At 41.9% G+C, this 22,536-nt stretch overlaps 1 protein-coding gene across 1 annotated transcript in view; it reads right to left on the minus strand.

Moving 5' to 3' along the window:
• Positions 1-22,536, minus strand: part of TNNI3K (TNNI3 interacting kinase) — a 2,902,528-nt gene that overhangs the window by 443,351 nt on the left and 2,436,641 nt on the right. The window contains exon 21 of the mRNA XM_085600138.1: positions 4,043-4,152. Coding sequence (XP_085456264.1) covers positions 4,043-4,152 — 110 coding nt within the window. The remainder of the gene's footprint in view (positions 1-4,042; positions 4,153-22,536) is intronic.

The following is a 22,536-nucleotide window of genomic DNA, read 5'->3' on the forward strand; positions in this document are numbered from 1 at the left end:
GAAAGAGGCGAACCATCTGAGAGTGGCTCCTTGAATGCCTATGTTTTGCAGCCTTGTGATGAGTGTGTGGTGGGAAACTTTCAAAGGCTACAAGAGGTTTAGTGGGATCAGAGCCACAGTCTCTCCTTCGTCGAGTAGGGCTTGGATTTTGTCGGTGCGATGAAGGCTTTCTTGGTGCTGTGGTTGCTGTGGAATCTAGATTGGGAGGAGTTGAGTAGGAGGTTTCATTCAGTTGTGAGGAGAGGCTTTTTTGGCCGGGAACAGGAGCAGGGAGATCAGTCGCTAGTTGTTTAGAAAAAGCAATATTCTAGTTTGATATAATTTAAAAAAAATTATTAATAAAAGATTATTTAAAAATGTGTTATTTACTTTAACTTTATTGATTTGCTTTTTTTACTTGAAGTATATATGATTAAAAATGTAAAAATACACAATAATAAAAACTGAAACCATAACTAAAAATAGTGAAATGTATTACGTCTTTATTTTACAAAAAATGTAATTAATAATATTATTATTTATACTACAGACAAATAAAAGTAAAATAAATGTTTTTTTTTTTTTAATTAAATTATCACACTCCAACATAAACCTTTTTTTAAAGTTGTTATATGATAAAGGGGGGACATTTACTATTCCTACTCAAATCTAACCATATTGGTAGCAGGTGTTGGATACTAAATGGGTGATGTTTACTATCCCACTCCATCTAAGCCAATTTGGGAATGGTGTTGGACACCAAAGGGGTGAAACTTACTATTACCACTCCAATCAAAGGGCCTGATTATGAGATTGTCGTAGTGGAGGCGGTGCAACGCCACCTCTGCTGCGCCAAACCCGTGCAAGACAGCCCAAGGACCGTCTACCGTATTACGAGTTGGAAATGCCCAACTCGTAATACAGTCAGAAGTTCTTTGCTATTTCCATGACAATGCCTGGAGAACAGGCACCACAATGGGAACAGCAAAAAGGTTCCAGTATGGCATGGACGTGGGTGTCCATACTGTGCCGGAACATTGTGGAGGTACAGACAGCAGGGCATATGTTGTGCCGCCTTGAATGTATCCCCATGGCGGGGGGCCAATGAGGGCCCTGTAGGCCCCCCTTTTTTCCTGCACTGCCAGCCTTTTCTTGGCGGAGCTCCGCCATGAAAAGGCTGGCAGTCAAGGAACTCGTAAAATGCTGAACGGGACTGTGCCAGTCCCCGCTTAGTATATTGGATTGTGGCACTCCTGCGCCACCGCCAGGGAACGTCTGTTCTCTGGCTTAGCCAACGGTCCACCGCTGCAAAGACTTTGGAAGTTGTAATACGGCAGACCGCCACTGCTGTGCCACTACAAGTCTGGAGGGAGACAGCCAGACTCGCAATCAGGCCCAAAGGGTATTTGAAGAAGGTGTTGGACACTAAAGGGTGACATTTATTATTCCCATTCCAGTCTAAACCAATTTGGGGAAGTTGTAGGACACTGAAGGGGTGACATTTACTATTCCCACACCAATCTAACCATATTGGAGGAAGGTGTTGGGCACTGAAGGGGTGACATGTACTACTACCACTCCAATCTAAAGCAATACGGGGAAGGTGTTGGACACTTAAGGGGGACATTTACTATTCCCACTCCAATCTAACCATATGGAGGGATGTGTTGGACACTAAAGGGGTGAAATGCACTATTCCCACTACAATGTGAGGCTATTTGAGGAATGTGTTGGACTATTACAAATTAATATACTGTTGAAAATATGTACTACCATTCATACACATTAAAGACTAAAATGAAAATAAAACCATAATAAAAAATTAACAATCATTCAGTAAAAAAAATATTTTAGTAGACTTTATAATTTTAAAAATTTCTAATTTTTTTTCATTAAAATTACATTTTTAAATCTAAAAACTTTAAACTTTTAATGCAATAATATTTTTATTCTTTAAATATAATTAAAATGTAAATTTTAGCATAAATATTTTTAATTAAAATATTCTACTTTATTTAACTTTTTTAAACGTTTTTAAATTGTATCATATTTATTATTTTGATATATGTAATTAGCATCAAATTAAAATATATTAATATAACATAAAACAAAAAACATCAAGTAATTATTTGCATATCTTTAAAATATTTTGCTTACAGTTTACATTAAAAACATAATTTTTTTAAAAATCTTCCCACCCTTAGCCCCTAAAAACCCAATTTCCCGCAAAACAAAATAGACAATAATGTGTGTACATTAAACAAATCTCAACAATTTCATAACAAAAGAATTATCTAACTAAAAACACAACTAAAAAATATATTGCATACAATGATATTTCATACATCAATATTTTTTCCATATTAAAAACAACACTAAAAATCATAATTTTGCTTTCTACATGCCTGTCGATGAAATTTTTGATTTTCCGATATTCTTGGCACAATATATTGTATGACCATATTTTTTCTGGTTGTTTGTCCAAACACCCTCCTATCACTTGTTGACTTTATGCTTCTCTTTCACCGTGTCCGGCGCTCTGCTGTCTTTTGGCTAGATTTGTGCTATAAAAATACCATATACATATAAACATACATATATAAAAAATGAAAAGAAATGAAAGGCAGGTACAGTGTTACTCCAAAGAATTTATCATGGATAGGAAAACTCTCAGAGAATTCACACAAAGGGGCCGATTCTGATCCGGGTCGGAAAGCACTCCGACTGAGCCGGATCCGGAGTGTTTTCCGACCGAGCCAGAGTCCTGCAGTCCGACCGAGCGAGTACGATGCGGCTGTATGCTGCCGGACTTGGTTCGGTCGGACTCCCATAGAAGTCAATGGGAGCTGGTTGTACGACACGTACATGGCCTCCCATTGACTGACTGGGTACGTCTCGCGCAAGGGTGCCCCTACAGTGGATACGCATCGGTGCTATCCGCACCGCACATGCCTGTATTGCCTACGCGGATCCCCAAGGGCAACCACCCGGACTATTTGCTAGCCGGACACTCCGGCTCACACAGGCTGTCTGACGTGTGCATCGTACTGGCTCGGTCGTGAATCGCATCAATTGCACGCCATGGTTAGCTTACGACCGAGACGTACGGAGCGGTTCGGACCCGGAAACGACGCGGTCGGTGAATTTCATGTAGCTCGCATCATACTTGCTCGCTCGTACAGCTGTACGAGACGGGCGGAAAATACACGTACGGCTCGTAGTTTTTCCGGCCGGATCGCTTTCGATGCCCTTCCGACCCGGATCGGAATTGGCCCCAAATTTGTCACCAGGGTGCTTCTCTGAAGAACGCAACACAGCTTTAATTAGAAAGAACCAAACACAAAGAAGAACTCTTCAAAGCTATGTCTACCATTACAAAATAGGAAAGACCAAGCAAACAATACCACCAAAAAGATTTTTGAGATAGTAAAACAACTGCTCGATCTCTCTATGTTTGCCCAATGCAACTTAAGATCATGAGATCTGTGCAACCAACTTTTTCCAGCATGTCTAGTCAAAGGAAATTCTCATTCATAACCTGTGACTGATATTTTATCGCAGAAACTAAACCACAAGAAGCTAGAAAGAAGGCATGCAGCATTGAATGATAGGACACAGGTGCACAGTGCGTTATAGATGCCGTTTGAAGGGACTGGTGAATTGTGCCCAAGAATACAAATTTAAATGTTCCAGTCTTCTCTCTTAAATTGAGGTAGCAGCGAATTTTCAGAATTATGAGTGATAACAAAAAAAAACAAGATGATGTACTAAATACAGCTCTTTTCATTTATTTATTTATTTATTTAGTACAGTATCGCCAATATTCCATGTATGTGAGGTTAAAAATAATGCCCAAGACTTTAGCCTTGTTTAACCTTCAAATACATTTTGTTAAACATTAATGATGAAGAAACCTCTTTGCCGTCCCTCTCTACTGAGGTTACAATTGCATTTTTTTAACTTTTATATACCTTTGCACATCTTCATTTGGAGACACATTTGTCGCTGTACACATTAAGAAAGACATGGCCTTTAACGCTTGTAAATCATGGATCACACTTACCTCAGGACAAGCGTTCCACCCTCTCATGAGCAATGATGATATGGGTTTTGGAATTGAATACCCGATCGGCGGACGGATATGGTGATATGCCATGTCAGCAGCCGCTGCAGCTAGATTTAAAAGGACAAGACATGATGCATTTGTGTTAGAAGAAATAACATAGCAGAACTTCTTGTTTTAAAAGCCACCTACATTCTCAAGCTTCACACTTTTATGTCTGGGATGTCTTCTTAACACTGGAGAAAATTATTACAACAGTGTGCAAATAAGGTGGACTCGGCTCCGGTAGTGAAGCTCACTTACAGTAAAAGTCCCAAAACTGGGTAGTCAAAAAAGTAAAAAAACAGGGAGACTAGATAAGTTGAATCCACTTGCTACAGATATTATAACCATTTTATTGTATGTCACTTCCAAAAAATGTCTGTAGTTCCTATTGGGGATTAACATGCTGAGAGATTCCTAATTACGTGTAATGAACTAAAGCTCCGCAAAAAATAAACTACTGCCATAAAGATCGGCTTTCTACTAATAACTGTACACAGAGAACAGCTGATCACAACATCCCCGCGCGCTGCTCAAGCAGCAGCTCAAAGGATGCTTCCTTGTCTGACTTTCATACTGTTTGCCTTGCTCTGGCACTGGGCTTTGTTGACGTCGCAACTCTACTGTAATAGCTGTGTACATTAACATCATTGCGAGTTTTAAAAAAGGAATACAATTTTCTAATAAAGTTTAATTAGCTGCAGATGAGCACACGTGCTAGGACCATAATTCTACGTATTCATGTGCGCGCAATGTTGTCTGGTTTGTGACTACTTAAGAGCACTAAAGCACCGCAGCCATTAAACGAGTCTATACATTTATCAGTTTAATAAATGAGTTACCATGTTAGTGCAAGCTCGTTTTCCCAGACTAAAAAATATGCATAAATACTAATATATCATGTTAAAATTAAGGTAAAAATTATGTATAAATAAAGATGGGAATGCAAAAAAATAAATATAAAGCCAGAAGTCCTAATTCATGCTCCACAATATCAGTTTACATCAAGCCATCATGACGACCTTTAAAATCATGTAGAATATGAACTGTGGTCTCATTCGCGAAAGCGCAATACAACCAGATGTTGGGCATCCTCATAAAGGTGGGAACAACTGGACGCTGCGCACCATCAGAACTAGTCCCCAGGAACCAGAGTGGAAGAACTTTGCTCAGTTCTCTGTGTTTTTGGAATTAAACAGATCACTTGGATTCCTTGTGCTGACAATGCATCTTCTACAGCAGACCACCCCGCCCTCATTCATGGCTTGAACGCCAAAAGCAGCCATACAACATGGGACAGCCTAATTGACTGGCACTTGTTGGCTGCTCCGGAAGCCCTTATCCATGAATGTGTTCAGCGAGGCAGATACAATGCTCCAAGGAAGAAACAGACTGCACTCAGGAAAGAGGGGCATATTTGCCTCTTGGGTAAAATGTCTCCCCATCCTTAGTTTTAGAATTATTTACATCAAGTGCGTTTCGCAAATGTACCTTGAAGGACTGTCTCATTTGTGACAGGGCGGTTTCTTCAACATTGCCTCTGTGTTTATTTAAAGCTCGGTGAATCATCTTGTGAACAGCCTTTCAGCTTTACAGCACAATATGCAGATGTAAAAGATAAAAACAGAGAACATCTTACCTATACATACAACTTCCTTGCTTCGAACAAAACATAAAACCACATAAGAATAACAGATAAACCACTGACTCAGGATGTCTACCCCCAAAAGCACCTCCAAATGAATAATGCCAAATTTACGAATAACAAAGTAGCGACTTGAAAATGTATAATGTAAGTTTTCCACTTTATTTGAAATTAGATGGATTGTCTTCTTGTAAATCATTAATCAAGGCCTTAATGATTTATATGTTTACTATCAACATTGTTTTTCTTTCCTAAGAATGAAAGATAGGCATTGTGCGTGCAGCTGTAACGCTTTCTGAGCCATCTCCACACATGTTATCTGAGGACATGTCCCTATTCCACAAATTACATCCATTTAATTTGGTTAGAAGGTGCCTGCATATTAATACACTTGTCCGGATTAGAGGTTGTCCAAAGGACCAGCCCTCCACCACTTCACGAATGATAATAAAGTAGTTATTCGCCGAGATGTACATCAGCTCTCTGATGATGACTCAGAGATAAACTGCATTCAGAAAGTAGAACCAATATATATTTTTTTAATTTCACAGAGCTTTATATAGCGCGAACTTGACCCAGTTTCGGGTATCAGAGCGCTTTACATAGCACCAGTTGCGTTACATGAGGACACATTCATTTTTGTTAGGCATATTATTTTGTTGCATGTTTTTGGGCCAAGCTCTCTCACCTGAGTAGAATTGCCAGGCGCCCCCCACAAATAGCGAAGGGGCGCCATTAGTCGCTCCATGGACATGAGTCATGGTGTGGAGTCCCTTGTCTGTTTTGCCACGGAGTGGAGGAGGGCCTTGACGTCATCAAGAGGTGCCAGGGACGGGTGCATTATTTAAGGCTTCTAGAGGTGGGGGGAAGTTCAGCTTTTTTTCTCTCCACCACGCACCATCTCTCAGCTACTGTAAGACTTCATGTGTATTAACTGAATGCACAATTCTGGCAGAGTAAACTTGCAACTCCAAAATACATTGTTGGACAGCTGAAACTTCCACCAGAATATCCGTGTAGTAAATATGCCTTGAATTCATTTTTACCTTTACCTTTTTTTTAAACTTTCTCTGGACCCTATTTTACTGTTATTGAGATTTTGTGCACTCTCACAATACTAGACAATGCCACAAGCTTGTGCTCTGGCCGTAAAATGGTATTGATAAAATTGGAATCACCAATAGATCTATTTAACATTCCTGTAGGGCCTTGGTAGATGGTGCAGGTATCGCACCAGTGGCGTGGAAATTGAATGTCATATGGGGGCTGCTTTGGTGTATATACAAACCTCCCACATATGTGACAAAAATATATGGCTGGCATTTAGGAGAATGACTGTGTTCTGGTTAGGCTGCAGTTTAACAGTAACACGTGTTGGGACAGGACTGTTCTCTGCTCTGTGTGCCCGAACTTCATATACCTCCGATCCTGGGTTTTCAATTTCTGGTCGATACATACACTAACCCTGGGAAGGCCCAGTTTTTGGTGATGATAGCTTGTGGCCCTTGTTCTGGACCAGGATGGATACACCAAGGGAACCGTCATAGCAGCAGAGCACCATCTTCCTTGTCACTGGTTCCACACATGGAGCACAGTGGTGGCAATGTACCATGGTTTTGGAACTATAGTGACAGGCTTTCTTACCTATGAGACATGAAGGTGCATTTACAGGCCCATTCATCTAAATTTTCACTGTTTACGATGAGTCCGAAATCCTAAACGCTGACATCCTATGTGTTGTACATGTGCTAGGATTGATAGCATGCCATACATGAGAGATACAGGTCTGCAAGTTCCATTTTGAGAAGTCCACAGCCAGAGCCACTTAAAATATGGAGGAGAGTTTGCTTTCCACATACATCATATTTTTATCTCCTAGATGTGAGGGGGGAACACTAGACATTATAATGACGAAAGAAGAGGATAAAGGCTATCTTTAGAAGTGCCAGACTCTTTCCGATACATTAGGTTTTAAATGTAATTTCTGTGAGGAGGGGTCATAAATAGCTGGGTGCAGCTTGCTCACACGCCTTTGTACTTAACTGGTGGGTACTCCCCCTGGAAATTGTCCTGCCAGATAGAGTAACCCCGCAGATAAAGGCAAGTCTGGGAGGTGGCCTGGCCAGACACATGAAAGGAGAAATGACCCAAACTGGGTCCCAGAAGGAAGAACTGGAATATACATCCTCCATTTGTGAAATCAGTATAAAGCAGGAACCAAAGCCCATTGTTCTTCATTGTTAAGTTTTCTTCTACTGTGGAGGTGCTCAGCAAAGTTCTCAGCAACTACTAAGCTGCCAAGGGTTTTTGTTGCACTGACAGTCAACTCACTAGAGGGGAGGGAACATTGACTGGAGTCTGTTCTAAAGGAAGAATTACTAGCGTGATCTGGGTGTCAGGACATCCTGCCTTTGAGCCAGGGAAAGAAGTGCCAACTCTGAAGGAGGAGCTGATCAAAGACTTCTCTAATATAATTGACCTAGGTGAATGGCACTTCCGAAAAAGGCCTACTAAGTAAATGCTCTAAGGAAATTGTGGTAGTGTTGGATGGGCAGTTCGATCTTCATCATTTATCACTACCAAGGCTGAATAAATATGCAAAAGAGGTTGAGGCAATATGCTACCGCACCTACCCCTACCGTGGGAAAAGTAATCAAACACTAACAAAGGTGCACAGAACCGAAAATTCAACCCCTTTTAGCTTCCAATGGAAAACATTCTCAAACGTAGATCATATGTCATGGTTCAGCACCCTTATTCAATAAACCATATTACTCTTTTTTCAAAATGGTTCAGCACAAAACTTATGATATTCCTCACACTTCTCACACACAACTTATGTAGCCGGCTACTGTGCCTACTAATTTTATGGAGACTATTAAAAGTTAGAAGAATATGAATAACACACAACTTTTGTGGCCGGCTACTGTGACTACTAATTTTACGGAGATTATTAAAAGAAGAAGAATATGAATATGAATAACACACAACTTTTGTGGCCGGCTACTGTGACTACTAATTTTACGGAGATTATTAAAAGAAGAAGAATATGAATATAAATAAAGAATTTTCCTCAAAATATACTCATCGGAGTTTGTGAAATACATAAATTGTGTGTGGAATATCATGAGTTCTGTGTTAAACCATTTTGAATAATGAGTAACATGGTTTATTGAATAAGGGTGTTAAACAATTACAGTTATAACTACAAAGGCACCTGAAGCTGTGTACCAGTGTGGTAGGCCCAATTGAAGCTGAGATAACCACCTGCTGGTGGCTTGTGTGCCTCACAATTGGACTGCATGCCAGCAGCACTGTCAAAGTGCACTGGGACCAGTCGTGAAGTTCAAGTGGCTAGAGAGGTACCACTGGGGTGACTTGTAAAGAATTGAGGCTGTTGTCCCAAGGCATTGTATGCTGAAGTTAGTGCCTACAACTGGGTGACAGACTGAATGGGTCTAGGCCTGACAGACTGGGTGAACAAATGGGGGATGAGGGCGAAATCATGAGCTTTACCCATATCTCAAACTCTGAACCTGGGGCAGCAACCCGGAGACCCACAAAGGAACAAATGGAGTGGTAAGTTATTAATTGTCAGAGGCCCTTGAATGCACAAATGCTCGCATACATGACCTGGGTATTTGTGCATTATTGAATGAGTAGTGGACTTATGTTTTATTTGTAATAAACTTGTCTTTTCTACAAAAAGAAGCAGATTTAATATTGATCTTTTTGCACTACAGGGGAGGGTGGAATTAATTGCAGAACCTGAGTACTCCCACACTAACCTCCCTGAGAAGCCTATGACTAACTACTGCTGAGAGTCAAGTGCGGAAAAGGTGGTACTTGGCCCATCTTGCAGAGCCATAGTAAGACAGAACCAAGGACAAAAGGCAAAAGGTCTCAACTGTCACAATTGTGCCTCAGCAGTAGTCCCTGACTGCTCTGTGGCCTCCTGGAGGGGGTCTGATAACATGACTAGGGAAAGTGCTATGCCATGTGAGGAAAATCTATTTTCTATATCAATAACCTCTCAAGACAGGGTGTTTAATATATTTTTTAAACATTTAAAAATGGCACACATTTTTTTTTAAAGTGTTCCCTCACAGTGACTGTGATTACAATATGCATCTTCATTTGAAAAAGGCTAAAAATATCATTCAAACTTACTTTCTCCTTAGATTAAACATCTGATTTAGTGGTGATAGCAGATTTTCTGATAACCTTATTAGAAAAGTGCATTTTTTTAAATGCACTTTGGGCGGCTTGTGCCAGAACTGGTTTGAAATTGTTTCTACTATTCATCATATCTAAAGAAGTTTACAAGGGAATAGACAACGATTTTCTAAGAACTGTGTTTTTTTTTCCTAGCCAGATTGCATATATCAAGTTGGTAGTGACTGTTAGACCTGTCAGTCTTAAGGTGGTCTTCCCTCAAACATTTTGCCTACTTACCTACTTTACCACTGCTAACTAGTGCTAAAGTGCTTGTGCTTATTCTCCTAAACATGGTTACATTGGTTTACATATAATTGGCATATTTAGTGTACTTATAAGTCCCTTGCATAGTAGTATACCATATACCAAGAGAGTGTATATTAAATGCTACTAGTGGACCTGCAGCACATATTGTGCCACCCACTTAAGTAGCCCCTTAAAACATGTCCTAGGTCTGCCATTGCAACCTGAATGCAGCTTTAAACTGGCAATGTGACTTGGCTTAAACCCCTTGCCAAGCCTTAAACTCCCCTTTTTAGCATATAAGTCATACCTAAGGTAGGCCCTAGGTAGCCCACATGGCAGAGTGCATTGTAATTAAAAGGTTGGACATGTAACTCTTACGTTTTACATGTCCTGGTAGTAAACAGCTTACATTTGTTTTTCACTGCTGTGAGGCCCAGCTGACTCTCAGGATAACATTGGGTTGCAATATTACATTTAACAAGTGCGAACATTTGATTGAGGGCAGATAAGCATATCACGGTTGGTATCTATAATTGTAATTAAAAATGCTCTTTAATGGCAAGGTTGGATTTTTAAATACAATTTTGAAAATGCCACTTTGAGAAAGTTGACGTTTTCCTGCCCTTAACCATTTGGTGACTGCAGCCTCTCCTGGGTCCCATGACTGGGTTACTGGCAGTTAGGCTTTATGAATTCCTCCCAGACAGTCACACAGTAGAGGGATTAGGAGTGCCTGAATGGGCCATCTGCTGGCAGGATGGTGGGACTCAGCTGGGTACAGCCTCACTTGCAACTGAATAGTCTGTGGTCTGCTTTCACACAAACAGCTTGTCACGTCCACTTTGTCACTGCAGCCAGTTTGGATCCCGGGCAGACGAATCAGAAAATTCCTAGCACTTCAAAGAGAAACTTCCAGAAATGTCTCCCAACTTCAAAGGAGGCACCAAATATAATAACAGCATCCTCAGACCCACTCTTCAGTTAACTTTCTGGACCTGTGGAATGACTCTCAGAGGACTGCCTGCTGCTGTGGCCTGCGTTGTACTCTGAGATGACTTCTTTGCTGTGTGGAGCCTGCCTTGAACCCTCTGAGGCTAGCCCTGCTCTTTGAGCCCTGCATCTTCATCTGAACCCAGGCTACCAGAGTAACTAGAAAGGCTAGTTTGCTTGCCTCCTGTTCATAACTGCAGGAACATAAAAGGCTCCCATCATCTTGAACCCACACTGGGGCCTAGCCTCACTGAGTCCTGAACCCTCAAGTGGCGTCCCACAAGTCCTGGACCTTCATTGTTGTGCTTAAGGTGCTTAGACAGCCAAAATCAAAAACTTGCGATTTAGAAAATGTTGGACTGAAAACTGCTCTGAGAACTGAGAGAAGACCGGGACCAACCTGCTTGTCGATCCTTCCAAGGTACAACACCAATAGGCCTGACTTCGTAGCTGCTCCTGCTACTTTCTTCTCCACAGCAGCAAATCTAGCTCAGCGGTCTTTCGCCCAAGGGGTATCTGACCTCCTTGAATTGTCTTTGGCTACAGCCTCCTGCCTTGCCCCACTGGAGATTTTTTACTTCAAAAAAAGTGACTAAGCCCAATCCATTTCTTGTATCCAAACTGCGTTCCATCGGGACCTTCCATATTTTTCGACTTTGACCCTGTCTTGCGCGACTAAATGTCCGCAGTTGGTGCTCTGATTATTAAGGCACTCATGTTTACTAAAAACTTTAAAAATTCATAATTACAGTTCTACTGTTTGGATTCTTGTCATTTTTAGGTAAAATAATGTATTCAAATTGACTCTATTTTCCTAAAATAGTGCAGGATCTTTCTTGTTTTTTTCATGTTATTACTGTTTGTGTGCTGCATAGCTATGTTACACATTGCTTCTAAGTTCAGCCTGACTGCTTTTGAGCTAAGCTACCCAGAGTTAAGCACAGGCTAATTTAGAGAGTTTTTGTGGTTCACTCAGCCAGGGAATATGGCTGTTGCTTGACCCAGTTTCACACCCTAGTCACCCAACAACCCAATTTCTCACAGTGGCCCACGGCCAAATTAATTTCCCACCTTATGAAACTCAGTAATAGGAAACCATAAGCAATATGTCATTTTCATTTATAATCAATTTGCCTCTCTTCGACCTCAGTTACCATAAACTTTTTAGGGAGATTTCTGATTGATGGCAGCTAGAGGAGAATATAATATCAATCAAAAAGCTCACCATGAATATTCAAATGTGCCCCTTTTACATGTACGTATTTCTGGGTCCTTTAACATATCGCTCCTATCAGTGAAGGCGTTCTTTTCAGTATAAAGGGGAGTTTGCAGGACAAAATGGACAAGAATATCTTTCCAAATTTGGCTGTGATGTTGGAGCCATGTTTGTTTGACAACCTGTTCTAGCCTCAGGAATATTATCTGCCATCTATTTTGAACCCCTGCTCCTCTCTTTTTGATGGTATGGAAATATAATTACAGTTGATGGACAATGTTAGAAGACATTTTATCAAAGCAATTTTACTCTCTGCCCTTGCAGTCTAGGCAGATACACAGGAAATAGAAATGGGTGCCTGCTGGCACCATCTGTTATTGATGGCTGGAAATCTACTAGTTGGGAACTTGTCAATTGGAAGGGTGGGATTTCACTTTTGGGTAAACACTGATCGATACCTCCATGGTTTCTCCCTCTGCTGCAGGTGATGCAAGTGCTTTTAAATTGTAAGTTTGAGGGTTTGAAAAGGGAAATGTCATAAGATAAAAGGAGGTATCATTTGCTTCATGCAGCACATTGACAGAATACATTTTGAACAATGAAATGACTGAATAATTAAAAGTGCCTAATGCTATGATTTTAGAATTATGGGCACCGACCTTGCGGTATTATAAGTGAAAGTTTCATTAAATAACCTCCTTTACATTAGTGAACTCTGCAAAGATCTTGCACATTGAAAATATAACAGCTCAGTAAAAACCATCCAAGTGCATCAGATATTGACATGGATGGCACCTTCAGTGGCCCAGGGCATATCTTCAGGCATCACAGCCAGTACCGTTCATCAGGCTCATTTTATGCTTGTTGAGACATTGCTGGTCGCTCCTTGTGACCAACTCCTAATTTAGAGACAGTTGCCCTCCCGTAACGTTCAAACGTGAAAGTAACTTTGTTTAACAGCCCAGGCATCAGTTTCCAGTTTAACCTGAACAAAGTTCAAGAGCTATGCCTGCTAAATAACTTCAAAGACAGCTGCTGTGGCAATTTATGTTCCATTGGATGCTAGGGCAGGCCTACCTTCTGCTGAATGTCAGCCCTGTGACACCCTGCTTGGGATTTGCTGCTTTTCTTCATCCTGAGAGATTTCTAGTAAAAATGATTATTCATTCTTTATGATAGCTCATCGTCTTCACTTACACCTATCATTCAAACAGCACTCAAAATGGCAGCAAGGAGATTAGTTTTAGGAGAAAATGTGTCTTGCGTCACTTTTCCTGCTGGAACCAGCTTCTGTGAGACATTGGCTGCTCGAACCAGGTGACACGGTAAACAGGGTAATTTCATGCTCACTTAATTTATTTCCAACATTGTGCATTTTGAATATGAAATTGCACACATTATGTAAATTACGCAGATGTATTGTAAATTCCATAATGGCTTTACCTTCACATTGCATGTCTTATTTTTTTGTATCTATTGTGGATGGTGTATGTTGTTTCTTACATCCCCAGTTCCACCTGTGACTTAAGCCTTGAACCCGGCCAAACTAACAAACTATGAGCTAAGGGTGCATCATATAAACTACTCATTTTGTAAATAGATAAGTCAAAGCTATAGCAAAGCTCAGAACAAACTATAAAGTTATGGAATTAACAATGAATAGAATAGTTACTGATGTGATTGAAACATAACACGGACCAGAAGAAGGGCAATTGAAGATGAATTTACAAGTCAAAGGTTAACGCATCATTTGCACAATAAGGTGTTATTTATTAATACATCGAGATTTAAGTGATCAGAGTGATTCAGCAAAAACTCGAGAACAGTGGAAGAACAGGTGAAAGGCAATGCGCTGTCATGTGTAAAAAGGTAGTTCGCCTGTGAGGTGTGTGACTTTACTTATGCGAGGGGTAGGAGTGGCTTCAAAATCTCCATTTACCCTAGGGCTTACTGCTGGGGTAGCTGAAGCAGTCACTTCTGGCTACCAAAGCAGTCAAAAGCTAATATCCAGGGTCACCGTTGTGACAAGTTCAGCATAAGGGATATTGGACTTTGCTTTTATTTGTATTTAGCGATGCAGCACGTTAGCCTGGGTGCTGAAACATCTACTGTCCTTTAACATGGAGGGAAAGTAAGCACCAAACTGCGTGACACGCCAGGTATGGGAACACATGCAGAGAAATATTGCCTTTCAGCGGGAAATGGTATAGTCCAAAGCTCTGTTTTTAATATAAAATCACAAATGACATAATAAAGAAGGTTAATTCAAAGTTGATATCACAGAAAAATTAAAATAGGGTATCTGGCAATATAAACCACCCATCACCACAGGTACACATAAAAAACTCTCCTTATTTTGATGATTTTGATATACATCATGAACAGGAGGTAAAAAAAGGCTAACAAAGTAAAGCTGACGAAAATGGCAAAACAACCTTGCTAATACCAGAATACCACTCGAGAGTAAACAGTTGAAGCATATTAAGGCTGCTCCAATTTACAACAGAATTCAGCAATATTACTTCTAGTGATATTGAGTGAATAGAATTTCTCCATTTGCTGACAAATTATTCGAATGATTCCACCCTATTAACTTGGGCAGCAAGATTTTGGCTGAGACATAACTATTTAAAATCTGGAGTATACGTTTGCCCCACATAATCACCCCTACTACTCCCACCTACTTGCGAAACCAATATTAATAACAAGAAGTAGGACCACAAGGGCAGGAAAAACATCATATTCCATACTTAGAAATGCATTGGGAGGTACCACGTCAGAAAATAAGAAGATGCAGAACGAATCAGTATCAATAAATTGCATGAGCTTCGGAAAATCGAAGGACTGGAAATGTCCGTCAAGAGCCCTTCGCATCAACTCCAATTCTTAGAATGCTGCCGACTGACTCCCACCTGGCACCAGGGCCGGCCTTAACACTGGTGGCGCCCTGTTCGGCAATGTCTTGTGGCGCCTCCCAATGACCACCTCTGCCACGGATTCCCTCACTAGCACCCTTTAACAGTGCCCCTCAAGTCTCCGTAACCACTGTCTCTCGGATTCATTTAGTTTTACAGCACCACTCATACCAGTGTAAGGTGTCAGAGCACTTTACACCACACACACACTGCACAGACAATCATATGTGTGTAAATCAGTGTATAGGAAATGTTAAATCAGACAGTAGTGTAAGGTGTAGTGTAGGAGTGTCATGTAATCGATACCGGTAGGCAATATAGTTTAAGAGTCCTTATTCTGGTAAAGCGCAAATTCAGAATGTAAAACATAACATCATTGTTAGGGGTTCTCTTTTAATAATAATGAACTGTTTTCTAACCAAATGAACCCTTTTGGCAAGATTAGGATAACGAAAGACTGGGCAAAAAAAAAATAGCTTTAACATATACCTTGCGGTTTGCATGCAGCTCTTTGATGACAGTTAATAGCTTAACGCGGAGACGTTTTAAGGCATGGGCAAAGTGTGCCCTGGCCCAGAGCCCTATGCTTTTAGGGGGCCCCCAGACAGAGGCAGCTCGGTTCTGCAGAGAGGTTTGCCCTGATGACCTTTAATACTTTTTAGATTGTTTTAAATACTGTTTTAGTTAATTTAATTTTAATGTGTGTGATGTGTGAGAGGCTGCTGTAGAGAGTTTCCAGAAAATATTGTGTTTACGTTTCATGCAACATCCATAAAACAAGTTTCTTTGTGATTAAAACAGTACCTCATATATTAGAAATGGGAGGAAGTCACAGATTTTATTTCACAGAAAATATTTGCAGTAATACTAGTGAGCTGCTGGTGTATCTCAGTATCTTAGATGTAAATGCATTTGCAATTTGAACAGTGCAACTGTGCACTGTCTGTGACCTGGCCAGAGAGGCCGTGAAAGAGCTGCAATTGGTTAATACATTCAAACCTAATCCAAACAAGGGCCCCCAAAATACGTTTGACCCAGGGCCCCCAAAACCTTAAGATGTCCCTGGCTCAATGTTCTATATTATAATTTTGACTTATAAATGACAAGTAACAAAAGGGGCTCTCTTACAAAAGCAGTAACCCACTGACTTATTTACATTATATGTACTTTGTTATCTGTATATTACCCCTTCTTAGCAGCAGGCATTTTAACTCTCTGCACTACCTTAGGACGTGTCAAAACTTCCACTAGACAAACCTCCGGTCTCTTTCCAGGAAGATGATTAATCACTGGAGACCCCCTGACATTTTAATTGAGGCCTGAAAATTGCTGGAGGCCAGGAGGGGCAGCAGGTGCTTTTAAAATGATAACATATTTGGGAAAATGACGCCCCCACCCCAAGTCAGCGCCCGATGCGGTGGCACCGATTGCACCGCCCTAGAGCCGGCCCTGCCTGACACCCACTCAGGAACGGCTTTTCCATCTGCTCACGCAAATATAGTGCGTGACCCTGAACCATTACAATTTTGGGGTTTACCTCAAGTGGTAATGCTAAAGGAAATATGGTTAACAACACCCATCTCCATTCCGGGCTACATTGAAGTTTGTCAATCTAGAGGTCAAACTGAGGATAAACAGTCACCCAAGAGGCGAGCTTACAACTAATATCACTGCAGCCATCAATGCAAATGTACAGCTCCACCACTAGTAGATAGAGGAATCCTGATGGGACAATTGGACAACTGGCTAACATCTTTGATATTATTTAATATCTATGTACATCCAGACTCAAAAAGCAAGCGCAGGCTTGCACAGAAGCTGACTTCATCCATTATTGAAATCAAAAAATACACAGTCTCAATGGAAATCCTGATTTCGGAGAATTTCAACTTAAATTTGATGTACACACCCGAACCAGACGAGCAATGGCTAATGTAGGATCTAACATGGAACATCCCCATGGAAATGAAGCTGCAAGCAAAGAGGTGGGATAAAAAAGGACAGCGATTCATAACACAACTCAAACAGTTATGTCTGAGGGCCCTAAACGGAAGGTTCTCAGAATACAACCCTCCTGTCCCAACATATTATTATTACACAAAATCAAACTCTCTACTCGTTTACATGATAGTGGTCTTGCACTCTTCGAAGACATAACATCCTTCAAAATAGTACAGAGACAAGAACGTGATCACCTGCCACAAGAAGTAGATGTATGTGTCACCCCACTGCTCCATCTCCCAGGAAACACCTCTCCCGTTTCCACTTACACTGTGTCCTGCAAACAATGTAAATGGACAGGCAATTCCATAAAACGAATTGAACATGAGGCAGAAGCTGCAATAGAGCAGTGTGAAAGCACCAATCTCCTCCCCCCCAGAGTAATGAGAAAAATTCATGGATACCCTCACACATCAATGTTTACAAAAACACACTTAGAAAACGCCAACAGCTTCAGGGTCCAAGGTCTTGCACACTAAATCAAAAAGAAGAAAAAAGCTTGTATGCCGGCAAAAAGAGGGGTAAATCGAGCTTGGAAATCCCGACCTATCACACCTTGATTGACTGCTACCGGCTCGAAGGGCTGTTTACAAAACAATACCCTGGAAGGAAAAAAGGCAAAGGGGCAGATTTATGAGCCCCTTGTGCCTCATTTACGCCGCCGTTGCATCACTTTTGTGACGCAGCGGCAGCGCAAATCCTGCACCATGCTGCGGGGTATTTACAACGTGACGCATCTGGGTGATGCGTCACGTTGTAAAGCCCTGCGCCAGCAGTAGGCGTACCTGTGCAGGGGGGGGCGTTCCGTCGCAGGAACGCCTCCTAAAAGTGGCTGAGTGAAATCTACAAGATTTCACTCAGTCACTTTTGAGCCCATGCTGCGTCAAAACCCTGCGCCTGCTTGAAGCAGGCGTAAGGATTGACACAGCATTGTAATGATAGGGCACACCCGAGCCTTGCTGGAGCTGCGTTACGCTTGCGACGCAACTCCAGCAATGCGCCGCCCTTCAGATGCGTCACGCATCTGTTTATCCTTGCGCCACAATGCGCTGCATTGTAAATGCGGCGCATCTATTGTGGCGCAAGGGTAAACTTTCGTGACGCATCTTTCCTGGCGCATCCCTGCTGATTTGCAGGGATGCGCCAGGAAACAGAAATCTGCCCCAAAATGAGAACAACTTTTGGGTAAAATTATTCAATGCAAGCAGAGATCGCAACCCAAAGAACTATTGGTACACATACAATGGTATCGAAAGGGGGCTTCATTGTGCAAACAACTCAAATATTCCAGAAACTATTTGGGTATAATTTCTAGAAGTCCATTTAAGCCAAAAGGTATGGTGGTAGCACTAAAAGAGGATCTTCAGGGCAAAACATGAATTTAACCAACTGATGCTACATCAAGTGGACACCATCTCACTACAACCAGGTTCAGGCAATATAGAAGCTGTGTCATACACAATGACTCAAATCTTGAAGGGGATAAAGGAAGGACGACACGATGAGACACCCAGACCAAACAAGATCCCACAAGACATTTAAAAGACAAACCTATTTTTTGAGCTATACAATTGGCTCGTGTATTTGATGATGTCTTACAGCGAGAAACAATCCCAAACATTTGGTAGTGGGTCTGTAATAAAGCCGATTTATAAAGGTGGGGACAGATTGGTCATGGAGAATTATAGATTAATAGTGCTCTTGGACAACGAGGCCAAATATTTTGCCTTCCTACTGCTAAAAGATCTTACATCCTTGGCAAATGCTAATGATGTAATTCATATAAATTATCAAACAGGATTCTGCCTTGGCACAGGCACCTCAACAAACATAATGCATTATCACAAATGTTGGAATTACAACTCAAAAAGCTGATACCTTCATATATGTATTGTAGACTTCTAAGGCGCTTTTTGACTTCGTACAGTGCAAAATATTATGGAGAAAACTGGAGCAATGGGAAATACCATAGTCCCTCCTTAGAGCCACCCACATGTTATATATAAACACCAGGATGAGAATCAAGATTGGAAATTGAATCAGTCTTTCACGGAAGATTGACACTGAATGAGGACTGAAACAGGGCTGTGTCTTGGTGCTCCAACTTTTCAACCTGTTTCTAGCCAATCTACCTTGGAAACTGAACAAAGGTAATTCTAATCCTCCGAAACTTGGTGTTTGTTGGCTCTCTCAGCTGTTGTATGCAGGTGATGGCATCCTGCCAAGCCAAACCAAAGTGGGTCTTTAAAGGCTTATATACAGCCCAGCCAGGTACTCTTCAGAAAAAGGCATGGAAATTAACCTCACAAAAAACACAGTATTGATGGCCATAGTGGGCACTGGGCATTTTCCCAATGGGCCGGAAGGGTGGGGGCCGGTTTTCAAGCAGTGGGGGCCAGTTTTGTTACTGGGAACTGGGATTGCGCCTGTGCTGAAATATCATCCCCGTGTAACAAAAGCCGACAGCAGGGCTAAAGCGGCAGCATTGTTTCTGATTAGCAATCCCCCAACCCACCCCACGGGTCGGTCCAGCTGAATTGCCAGGGCAGGTTGTGTTCCCAGTCCAGCCCTGCTAGTCATAAAAGATGAACTGTCCAAGCGATGCCTTAAAGAACTCAAATTAGCTATGTAAAGTAGTACAAGTACCTTAGGCTAATCATTGATGCAGGAGGCTCCTTTCTGTGACAGAAACTACAGCTAAGAGCCATCGGTCGCTCTCTGTTGGTAGCATTTCAAACATTATTAAAAAAACTAACAAGACGTTTGTCAGAGTAATATCCACAAATCTGCTACCAAGTCTGATTACAGCAGTGAAGATCTGAGAGGACGATATATCATAATCTCAAACACATATCAGAATCTTTTCTCATTACCAAGAAATCTCCTGCCCAGATACACCTGGAGTTCGGCATAACCAAGCACACTTCAGCCAGGCGGGGCACCTTTGTTAAATGCTGCCATAAATTGCAAGCAACAACCCGAAACTCATTAAACCAGGTCCTGTGGTTTTAAGTAGAAACTGGATCACAACAATCACTATCAAGGAGATACCTGGAAAGTTACTTAGACTTCCTCCAGATGTTATGTTATGTTATGTTAAGGCGATTTCTAAAAGTGCACGATTACCCGAAGGTGTCCTAGCGCTGGTTACTTCTCTTTAGGCAAGGCCAGGGCAGGCAGAGTTATTTATCAAAAATCAAAGTCTTCAATCCTTTCTAAAATTTAACAGATTATTGGCATTTCTCAAATGAAATGGGAGCTTATTCCAGACCTTTATGGCACAGAAAGTGAAACTTCGGCCGCCCCAAAGGGCTTTTTTTGTTAACGGGATGGCGGTCAGTTTCGCTTCTGACGATCGAAGCGTGAGCATTGGGGTATACCATTGAAATTGCCATTTAAGGTGGTCAGGTCCCTCTCCATGCAGAGCTTTAAATACCATGCACAGTGATTTAAACTGTACCCGGTTTCTAACCGGGAGCCAGTGCAGTTTTTTTATCACATTGGAGATCGGGGCAAATTTGGGGGTATCCGTAAGGAGTCTGGCCACGGCATTTTGGAGCATCTGAAGCTTGTGCAACAGTTTTTGCTGTATGTTTAAATATAAACTGTTGCAGTAGTCCAGCCTTTATAAAACCAGGTGTGTTACCACGGTTTTACGACAGTCTAGCGGCAGAAGATTCAAGACTTTTTTCACTGTTCTTAAAACGTACCCTGTTTTGGAGACTACCGCATTGACCTGGGTTCCCATGGAAAGTTTCTCATCTAACAAGATCCCCACATTTTTGACCTTCTTAGCTGGGATGGGGAGTGACCCCAGTGAGGTCGGCCACCATGAGGGAGTCCAAAAGATGGGGTTGTTTCCAAACAACATCACCTTGGTTTTATCCGAGTTCAACCTCAGGCAGTTACCTGCCATCCAGCGTCCGATTTCTTCCATACATGACTGGAAGCGCCTATCCAATCCGGTTTCTTTGCCAGGTAGTAGCGACACCACACTCTGTGTATCGTCTGGATACGAGGTGATCCCAAACCCGTAAGCACTAATAACTGGTGCTAAGGTAGAAACATATACATTGAAGAGAGTCGGGCTCAGGGACGACCCTTGCGGGACGCCGCATGGTAATGAAAAAGGTTTTGATTGAAATTTGCCCAATGCTACTATCTGGCTTCTGTCGGAGAGAAATGAATTAAGCAACTCCCAAGCTTTGCCCAGATAAGACCTTTAAGGTATTTGCATCCCATACATGACTCTCTTACGAAGACACTCACCACAATCATCAAAAGGCAATCACTGTTAGAATACAAGGCTATTCGTCCAAAACATAGGCACACAGGATGTCCATTCTTCTCAAGGAAGAGGTTTTTGAACTTCTGGTGCAGAAACCTACCATGACTTGACCATTCTCTTCTGTGGCTAAAGAAAACAGAGAGTACGACCTGTAGGCTATGCGGTAGTGACGAGGCCCTGATTAAATTTTGGTGGTCTTCCTGTTGGACCGCCACCGCGGCAGTCCCAGAAACACTGCTAAGCCTGTGGTAAACTTGCCCACCGGATTCAGAGATGAATCCAGGCTGGTGGTGTGACGTCGTCACGGCGGCGGGTATGTTTGGCTTATAGGAGAGCCTAAGCAGCATACTGCCACGGTGTCTGGGCCTACAGCACATTCGTTCATGGTGTTGAATGCACCATGTTGTGCATGTCACACAGTGCACAAATGACTGTGCACTTTTGGGGGGGGCATCATGTCCCCCCCTGCACATACCCTCATGGGCAGATTTGCCCGGGGTTACCCTGTTGTGGGCGCCTTTCCCTGCCTTCATGCCAAGCATTACATGGCGGTATCCCCACCGTGAAATGCGTGGTGGAAAGGCATGTCGGAATCTCCTCAGTGGTGCTATTCTCACCCACTTTATACACTGTTGCCAGTGCTGGATCATGGCAGTGGCAGGGGTCTTGTGGTGGTCCAACCACCACCATCGTAATACGGCAGTTGGACTGCTGGGATGTGGCGGTCGGACCGTCACGTGAGTACGGGGACTGCCGTAGTCATAATAAGGTCCTTAGTCTGTATTTCCCACTCCTTTATGAAGTGTTGGAGGGACCTACTATATAAAGCCTGTAACACCTATGACATTCATACCTGCAGGGGTGCATTAATGTATCTGTATGTGCAATGATTTTAATTGATTATGCATAATAAATGAATTGATTGAATTGAGG

Source organism: Triturus cristatus, chromosome 4_2, assembly GCF_964204655.1.
Source record: "Triturus cristatus chromosome 4_2, aTriCri1.1, whole genome shotgun sequence".
NCBI classification, from domain to species: Eukaryota; Metazoa; Chordata; class Amphibia; order Caudata; family Salamandridae; genus Triturus; species Triturus cristatus.